At 30.8% G+C, this 10,167-nt stretch overlaps 1 protein-coding gene across 1 annotated transcript in view; it reads left to right on the forward strand.

Moving 5' to 3' along the window:
• LOC108691809 (peroxisomal N(1)-acetyl-spermine/spermidine oxidase-like) overlaps positions 1-8,256 on the forward strand; it is a 20,333-nt gene extending 12,077 nt beyond the window's left edge. The window contains 8 exon segments of the mRNA XM_018199721.1: positions 848-1,061; positions 1,689-1,808; positions 1,810-1,923; positions 6,226-6,357; positions 6,493-6,692; positions 6,762-6,882; positions 7,162-7,268; positions 7,949-8,256. Coding sequence (XP_018055210.1) covers positions 848-1,061; positions 1,689-1,808; positions 1,810-1,923; positions 6,226-6,357; positions 6,493-6,692; positions 6,762-6,882; positions 7,162-7,268; positions 7,949-7,970 — 1,030 coding nt within the window. The 3' untranslated portion in view covers positions 7,971-8,256.
• Positions 8,257-10,167: the final 1,911 nt, after the last annotated feature.

Below are 10,167 nucleotides of genomic sequence, written 5' to 3' on the forward strand. Positions count from 1 at the left end.
ATCGCCTGTGATTGTTTCAGTCGGTTTTAACAGTTCATAATATACTATACCGAGCTGGTCCCACTAAATACAGAGCATGATCTTGGACGTCAACATCACCGTTCTTGAAGCGTTGAAATCACTCACGACACGTTCTTTCACTAATAGCGGCCTCACCATAAGTATTTGAGAACATTCGATGAGCCTCAGCCGCAGATTTCTTCATATTGAAGCAAAAAATTAAAACCTCCCGCAAATGACGAGAATTTGGCTCGTAAACTGACATTTTCAATCGAGAATAACTTTATGATGCAGACACAAATCGACTAATGTTTCTATGGGGTTATGTTGATAGATGCCCAAGTTTATTGTATGACGTCTATGATCTATTTATTTCGACCACCACTTACCGCTAAAGCCATCTATAGGAAAACGGCGGAAGCAAAGTTGTACACCTAATAAGTTGAAATCACAGCTTCTATAAACAGATTGTAATGTATTTTTACATAAATTCACGCGATACTGTTAGACAGGACGCATATAGGATGTACATGTGAACTAAAATAAGAACAAAGGATCAGGTTCTTTTTCTGTCATATACCAAGCAGAATAACAAGTCACGATAACGTCAAAGTGACATTAAAATGAATCGGATATGATTGAAAAATGATTTTTAATGATCATTTTGGAGTAATTTTGATATCATAATGACTTGTTGTTCTGCTTGGGATTGAGTCAGCAGTCTTGTTGTAGAAATCTGTGGTTGAAATACTATGTATAGATACAAAATTAATATTAATATTAATATTTTGGTAAAATATGTTATGAATATGATAAATACTGAATCATTACTATATTAATGTTCTAGATATTATAAAGCTTTTGACGAAAAGCCTTTCATGAATCGTACTAAAGTTGCTGAATATTTATCTTTGATAGAAAAGATGCAAAACACTGCAGAAAGCAGCGACACATGGTTTGACGTTTCTGTGAAACTTTTTACAGAATATTGGGAATGTGAAGGCGATCTTAATTTGAATTGGAAAGGACGTGGTTATAAAACGATTTTTGATATATTATTGGTAAAATTCATCAAAATTACTTAATGATATTGAATTAGAAATGCAATGTATAAAAATGTTTTCAATAACATTTTATTTTACATAACAATGAAATATAAAATGTATTCTATTAACAAAAAATAGTGATCGTTATTTAAAATTAAATTAATCAAGTATAAAATAAATAATCTTAAATCTTAGGACCGCGAGAAATACAATCTATGGAAATCAATCTTAAACAGTCTAATTGGATGGTAAAGGTTTGTATGTTTCTGTGTGTATATATTACGTATGTAGTTCTTTAAAATTCATACCAAAATAATTTTTCGGTCTTGAAACGCAAAACTCTACTAAACTATCACAATAATATCACAAATTAAATTGACTAGCAATTTAACATTTTGATTGCATTTCAAGATCGAAAAGTCATTTTAAAGGACTATACGTAGTGTATAAATTCAGAAAATCATACAAGCACAATTAAGACCTAATTAGACCGTTTAAGATTGTGTTTTTACAAAATAAATATTTAATTTATTTTTAAAATATTTTAATACATCTTAATTAAGTAATATAATTAATTAAGTAAAATAATTAACCTTATCTATTATTTTTTCTAATCAAATATATGTAATTTTATTTTATCAGCAAAAAATTCCAAATCCAGAGGAACGTTTGCCAGTAATGGAAAAAATAGAATTCGAAAAAGTTGTGACAACTTGCAATTATAGCTCAGGCGAGAATGTGACGGTGACTACTAGAGATGGATGACGAATATTCTGCATCACATGTTATATTCACTGGATCACTAGGTGTTTTGAAAGAGAAACATTCTTCGATGTTCGTGCCACCTTTACCGCAGAAGAAACAACGTGCAATAGAGGTGTTTTTAACAGTATAACACTGTAAAAGGAAATCGTTATACATTACATGTTTAATCCTGGTAACAAATTTGTCATGTATGAATATGTATAAATATGTATAAACATATATAAACATCTATGAATATTCATACATGAATTTTATACATGAAATATGTCATACATTTATACATCCTTCTTTCTTTTGTAAAAAGAAAGGATATATAAACTTTTAGTGTAACAGAAATAATAATACTAATGTGAAAACATTAAAAATAATTCAAAGATAATTTTTGCATTATTTGTTTAAAAAAAAATCAAGTTTGAAGAAATGTAAAAAAATTACTTAATTATTAGGTGTGCTTTGCTTCCGCCGTTTTTTTTCCGAAATTCGAGGCTTTATTGTAAAAAACTGGTTATACATTTATGATTCAAAGTATTGTCCATCGCTGGCCACTACTTTCTCCCATCTTTCGGATAGCGTACGAATCCCGCGTCAAAAAAACTGGTCATCTTTTGAGGCTATCCACGAATCGATCCAATTTTTTATTTCTTCATAAGAAGTGCTGGTCAGCCAGGCCGTGTGCCATTGATCGAAACAAGTGATAGTCAGAGGGAGCAACGTCTGGAGAATACGGCGGGTGGGGTAGGACTTCCCATTTCAATGTTTCCAAGTATGTCTTGACCATTTTCGCAACATGGGATTGAGCATTGCTGCAAAATCACTTTATCGTGTCTCTCATTGTATTGCGGCCGTTTGTCTTTCAATGCTCGGCTCAAACGCATCAATTGCGTTCGATACCGATCGCCTGTGATTGTTTCAGTCGGTTTTAACAGTTCATAATATATTACGCCGAGCTAGTCCCACCAAATACAGAGCCGTGACCTTGGAGCCATGAATATTCGGTTTGGCCGTGGAAGCATGGCCGGGAACTCCCCATGATTTTCTGCGTTTGGGATTATCGTAATGAACCCATTTTTCGTCCCCAGTCACAATGCGATGCAGAAATTCCTTCCGTCTTTGCCTTTCAAGCAGCTGTTCACAAGCAAACAAACGCCGTTCAACATCTCTCGGCTTCAATTTGTACGGCATCCAATTTCCTTGCTTATTTGCATCATTCCCATGGCTTTGAGGCGTTTTGAAATGGTTTGTTGAGTCATTCCCAATGATCGTGCCAATTCTTCTTGATTTTGACACGAGTCTTGCTCAAGTAATGCCAATTCTGCATCTTCGAAAACTTTCTCTTTTCCACCGCTATGCCGGTCTTCGACGTCAAAATCACTGTTCTTGAAGCGTTGAAATCACTCACGACGTTCTTTCACTAATAGCGGCCTCACCATAAGTATTTGAGAGCATTCGATCAGCCACAGATTTCTTCATATTGAAGCCTCCCGCAAATGACGAGAATTTGGCTCGTAAACTAACATTTTCAATCGAGAATAACTTTATGATGCAGACACAAATCGACTAATGTTTCTATGGGATTATGTTGACAGATGCCCAAGTTTATTGTATGACATCTATGATCTATTTATTTCGACCACCACTTACCGCTAAAGCCATCTATAGGAAAACGGCGGAGGCAAAGTTGTACACCTAATATAATTATATATAAAATTATGCATAATTATGTATTAACAATTTTTGGGAATGGGCAATGCCCGAATTGTTGAAACAGCTTATAACGGTGGGAAGGCGTTATTAAAATATGAGGAGTGGCCATTACAGGGTGAGGAGTTGTCTGATAAAAAGATTCCAACAACGCAGCGACACGATTGTTACTACATCATCGATTAATGAAATTTCCGTCTGTGATAAATACTCGTCACTAGATAAGTTGTTACTTGCGTAACTTCGCACTTGCTAAGATTCGTTCATAATTTAAGAAATCGAGATAATCGAAGGATTGATTGTCGTAAAAATCAATAGTGCGAGAATTCGAATAGTGAACTTGTATAAGCTACCGAGTGTAAAGAGAATTTAGAAAGCTTCAAGAAAAATCAAAGGGTCCCTAAAATCTCCAAGCTGTTATGTTTAGACTCTTTTTTTAGACGAAGAAAATGTATTATGCGTCGGGGAGAAGCTAAGAAACACTCACCCAAGTCAAGAACGAAAATATTCGATTATTTTATCGACGAATATCACTTCACGAAGTTGTTTATCATATATATCATCACGAAAAGACTTTATCATGCTGTATCACAAGCAACATTGGCAGTAGTAAGAGAGGAATATTGGCCAGTATCTGGAAAGAGTAAAGAAGATAGTGAAGAATTGCGTAAAATGTAAGGCTGTCCCAGTGCCGAGTCATCAGTTACCAGATCCTCGGGTCAGCGCGACTTTTTCTAAATACCGGCGTAGATTTTTGTGGGCTGCTGTTCGCGAGGGAGCGGATAAGGAGAAATAGCCGTAAAATTCAAAATTTATGTCGCCGTATTCATCTGTATGGCTATTAAAGCAGTTCATTTGGAGTTAATCGAGGACTTAAATGAAACGTTTATCAGGACCCTGAAAAGATTAATTTTAAGAAGAGGCAAGGTAGCAAACATATATTCGGACAATGGCACTTCCAAGGAGCCGATCGTGAGCTGCAACAATTATTCGAAGCAAGCTTCAAGCAAAGTGTTGACTAAGTCATGCTAAAGGAAAGAATAACGTGGCATTTCATGCCTACTTTGGAGGCATTTGGGAAGCAGCAGTGCGATCAATGAAGCAACACCTCAAGTGCACGATCGCGGCGATACGTCCCTAACTATAACGGAATTGATGACAGTTCTTTCACAGAGGTGATATTAAATTCACGTCCTATCGGACTCCAATATCGGATGATTCAGCAGACCTGAACGCATTAACGTCGGATCATTCTCTCTTGGGAGAGCTCTAACAACCTTTCCGGAGTCCGATCTCAAAAAAGTATCCATGTTAAACTATCAAGCTATCAATTAGTCGAAGGTCAATTAATCAAACAACATTTTTGGACAAGATGGTCAAAGGAGTATTTGACTATGTGTAATATCCAAATGGAAGACTGACTCTAGCGTTAAATTCTACTTGAGCAATTAGTGATGATTAAGAAGAGGAAGAATCTCTACCTTACAAATGCGTATTAGGAAGAGTTGTAGAGATTCATGCAGGTCAGAACGATATTGTTCGAGTAGTTACTGTCCGTACCAATAAGGGAACGTATAAAAGATCCATTAAAATTAGTATCGATAGATGATTAAAATGTTTAGGCGAACGTGAACAAACAAAAAAAATTAAAATGCGGGCAATGTAATCCGCGAAATTTTATTTGTTTTATTTAAACACTCTATGTTTGGCATTGCCAAGATGACTAGTTGAAAATAATAACAATAATGTGAAAACGTTAAAAATAATTAAAAAGATAATTTTCGCACTACTTGTTTTAGAAAAAGTCAAGTTCAAAGAAATGTAAAAAAATTATTTATGTATAATTATATATAGAATTATGCATAATTGTGATGAGTATTCTTTTTTACATTCTTCAAAACTTGCCTTTCTCTAAAGTGGACAAAAAATAATCTTTTTAATTATTTTTATATTTTCATTACTACTATTATTTCTATTATACTAAAAAGTAATTTTACAAAAGAAAAAGAGATGTATAAACATGTATGGACATATTTCAAATATAATTATACATGTTTATAAATATTTATACGTGTTTATGTATGTTTATATACAGGGTGTCCTATAAGTTTTTGCCAACCACTTTTGTAAAGATAGAACGGACTAAATTGAATCAAGAAGTCCTCTATCATTTTACAATTTTTGCATAGTAGTTAACAAGATTAATTACTAAAAATTGTCAAATATTGGTCTTGAATAATTTTTTTACTCAAATACTATCAATTTTGCAGAAAAACTGCAAGAAATAAAAATCATTAATTTTTTTCTCATAGAACTCTAAGAATTTTTTTAGAATTGTTTATCAACTTTTTAGTATTGCATTTTCTTATTTTTCTAACATGAGAAAATACGGTATTAAAAAATTCCGAAAAATTTCTGAAAAAATTCTCAGAACTTTATGAGAAGAAAATAAACATTTTTATCTCTTGCTGTTTTTCTGTAAAGTTATATAGTATTTGAGTAAAAAATTATTGAAAACTAATATTCAACGATTTTTAGTAATTAATATCTCGTTAATCATTGCGAAAATTGCAAAATGCTACAGAACTTTTCAATTCAATTTAGTTCGTTCTATTTATACAAAAACTTATGGGACATCCTGTATATTTATATTATTCATGCATGAAAAAATTTTACTGGGATATTACTTTTAATGTCGTTGTTTTGCCATCAGGGATTAAATATTGGAACAGTGGACAAAATATTTCTCGAATTTTCACACAGATGGTGGCCAGAAGACAAAACCACTTTTAGTTTTATCTGGCCGGGAAAAGATAAGAAAGAATTCTTACAAACTTATGGTCAAGTAAATAAACATTCGAAATTTTATTTAAACTAAAAAGATTCTAGCGAATAATAATTTGTTATTAAAAATAAACTTTGACGATTTTTTGTCTTTAGTCCTTCCGTTACTTAATCTTGTCAAATATGTTTGTTTTAGAATAGCGAATGGCTCTGCGATGTAGTCGCGTTTATTACTGTTGCTTATCAGCCGAATCTCTTATGTGCTTGGATAACTGGAAAAAACGCAAGATATATCGAAACTTTATCGGATACTGATGTATTTGATGGATTATATTTATTGTTGAAAGAAGCGTTTGAAAGTCATGATAACGTTACGAAACCAATAAGAATGTTAAGGTAATTTGTCACTGGAACTCAATAAAGGAAAAATAATTAGATCTGATTATTATTTTTTTACACTTTTAGGTCTAAATGGTATACCAATGAACATTTTCGAGGCTCATACAGTTTTCATAGCATGCTTTCTGAGGAAATGAATGTAACATCGAGAGATCTGGCAGAGCCGATTATGACTGGAAATAAACCTGTATGTATTCTCAAAATAAAAATATTATAAGTAAAATGATAAAAATAAACATTATTATTTATAATTATTATGCAAATTATTGTTTATAACATTATATTATTTTATAACATTATATTATTATAATATTAAAATTTTTTTATTTTTAGCTTTAGTTCAGTTACTTATTTTTAATAGTTTAATAGTTTAATAGTTACTTATTTTTAATTTATGTCATTTACTACTGAATTGTATTACAAAAGAAATTCTATTGACATTGATGAAATGAATCTTAATGATTAGGTAATTCTTTTCGCTGGAGAAGCCACGCATGATCATTATTATTCTACTGTACATGGCGGCGTGGAAACTGGTTTCCGCGAAGCTGATAGACTAATCGATTTTGAAAGGTAAAATAATTTTAATAAAACTCATTTTTCAAGTTATTTTTCAAATTATAAATTTAAAATTTTTTCCAACTTAATAATTTAATTAAGATTGAAAAAGGAAGTAATTCCTTAAATAAAACTTAATTTATTAACATATGCAATTCTGTGTAATGCATAATACATTGTAGATTAATAATTCGTTTCATTTATTTTTGCTGTTGTTTACCATTTCGTTTTGCATTATATTATATTAATAATTATTATGATATGTCCAATGTCCAACTTAATATGTACACAGAGAGAACTTTTTCTTAGAATTTACTCTGAAAATATTATATGACAATCGTGGGACAAGATTGTATTTCGAAGAATTTTAATCTCTCTCATTCATTAATAAAACTACAATAAAGTACAAAATAAGTTTGATTAATTTTATTAAAGTGCATGATAAAAGTGTTTAAAATATTGTATTGTACCACAACTACCATATTTTTAGGCTAAAAATTTTAAAAGAAAATTCTCTCCGTGTATTATTCGATTCTATAGTTGAATCATATATATTTCATTTTGTTATATTTCATTCAATGAAGTTTAATAAAAGTAAAGGATTCACAGCTTATTTATTGTTACTTTTAAACATATCGGCTCAAAATTTGCACAAATTTAATCATATTTATATCTGATTGCATGCTTTTTCTTAGGCAGTTAGACTCTCATCTCTAACTACATCTTCTATATATGACTATCGCTCTTCTAACAAATGGATTACGGAAAACTAGAAATATGCATATTTGCATATTTATAATATTCATAGACAAATATATTTAAAGCATAAGCAACTACACTACTTGTTGTAAACATTGAATAAAAATGCATTGTACATTATGATAATGTAAATTTTAATATACTTTGTATGTAAACTGATGTAAAATGCAGAAAAATATATAATTAACACGAAATATATAATATTAACATTAAGAGAAATAATATTTATATTTGTTATTATTTATTTATTGTGTATATTATTTATATATTATAGTTATATATTGTTCATGTTTCTTTCAGTACACTATTATTAAATCGAGAATATGCTTAAATAAAATTTATTTATATATACAGGGTGTCTGGAAATAATCGCCAAATATTTTATGGGCAGGTAGAGCGGACTAAACTTAGTCGAAAAGTTCTCTACCATTTTGTAAGTTTCCCCAATAGTTAACAAGATATTAATCCTTAAAAATAGCCGAATACTACTGCGAAGTGTATACGCCTATCGATCGCTTGGCGCGCGGACCGTGGAGAACGGGGAGCCTAGCAAGCGCGCTGTCCGAGCTATAGAGACTTGCGGCGGCGCGGGGCGCGCTTGCCAGCCAATCCCCAACTCCCAAGGCCAATATATAATAGTAGGCCAATATATAATAGTAGGCCGGGCGAGCGCGCATATTCGGCTATCTTTAAGGATTAATATCTCATTAACTATTGGGGAAATTCACAAAATGGTAGAGGACTTTTCGACTCAGTCGGCTCTACCTGCCCATGAAATATTTGACGATTATTTCCAGACATCCTGTATATGTATTTATATTTCGTCACCCTATTTGAAATAACTTATTATTTATATAATGAAATTACAGTTAGAATTATCTTTCTCAGTAACTGTAACAATCTTCATTTCTTTTTTCCACTTATATCTCTGTATATCTTACATTTTTTTGCAATTTGTAACTATATAAATTAATAGTTACTTAATTCATGATATTTAGTAATGAATGCAAATGAAGTTATTTTAATGTATTTATTTTTCTATGATTAAATTTTTTTTACATCATACAATTATATATTTACATTAAAGTATAAAAATGTTTATTTTAAGTATAAAAATGATTATTTTCAGTTTTCAGTTTTAAAATTTATTTTGGTTTAATTCAATATAATTTTATTTTTTTCAAGGTGTATAAATTTGAAAATAATTATATCATATTTTGTCAGTTGTATATTACATTTTATTTAGTGTGATCGGATTATACATATGTACAGTACAATATATTAGTAAATGAAAACAAATAAACTTACCACATAATACAGAATTAAGATAGAATAAAACATCTTCTTCATGTCCCATACAGCACAGAAACTAGTAACATTACTGCAACATTTCATCGTTGCATATTGTAATACAATGTTACAGAGACATTGCGAAGATTTCTTTTTGCAATATTACTTCAGCAATGTTGCAGCAATATTTAAAAAATATTTATAGTAAAAGAAAAATTGATACAAGGATCATTCTTGTTCAATAAACAGTAAGAAACAAAGATGGAATGACTTTTGTATCGATTTGTGCCTCTTTAGTTAGAAAGCTCACTTTGAATGTATGTTGTAATATTGCTGTAATATTGCAACAATATTTCGCAATATTTTTGCAATGTTGCAATCTTGCAATGAAATATTTCTGTAATTTTTCTGTACTGTACGAAATATTACATGGGAAAAGATCTATATTTAAATCGTTATATTTCGGAAAAATCATAACGAAACAAAACAAGATAAATTAAAAAGTTGAAAGTTGATAATTTAGTGTGGCATTAATAAAAATTCGATAAAAACTTCGTCAATGCTGCAATGTTAGGAAAACGCTCAAAGTAATATGTAATGTTACACAAGTCACAGTATTTGAGATGCAGAAGTAGGAAAGGTTTGAACATTGCATAATGTAGTTTCAGAAATAGTAAATTCAATCGTCAACAAATGTACTTGCTTCATACATAAGGGTGTAAATTAATCTTATCTAAGGCGATCAAAAATTTCATTAAAGATAAATCGTCATATGAATTAGATAATTTTATATATTCTGCCAAATTTGCATCGGAAAGACTCTTCACAATATGATTCATTGAAATATATATATATATATATATAT

The sequence above is a fragment of the Atta colombica genome, unplaced genomic scaffold (assembly GCF_001594045.1).
Source record: "Atta colombica isolate Treedump-2 unplaced genomic scaffold, Acol1.0 scaffold52, whole genome shotgun sequence".
Taxonomy (NCBI): Eukaryota; Metazoa; Arthropoda; class Insecta; order Hymenoptera; family Formicidae; genus Atta; species Atta colombica.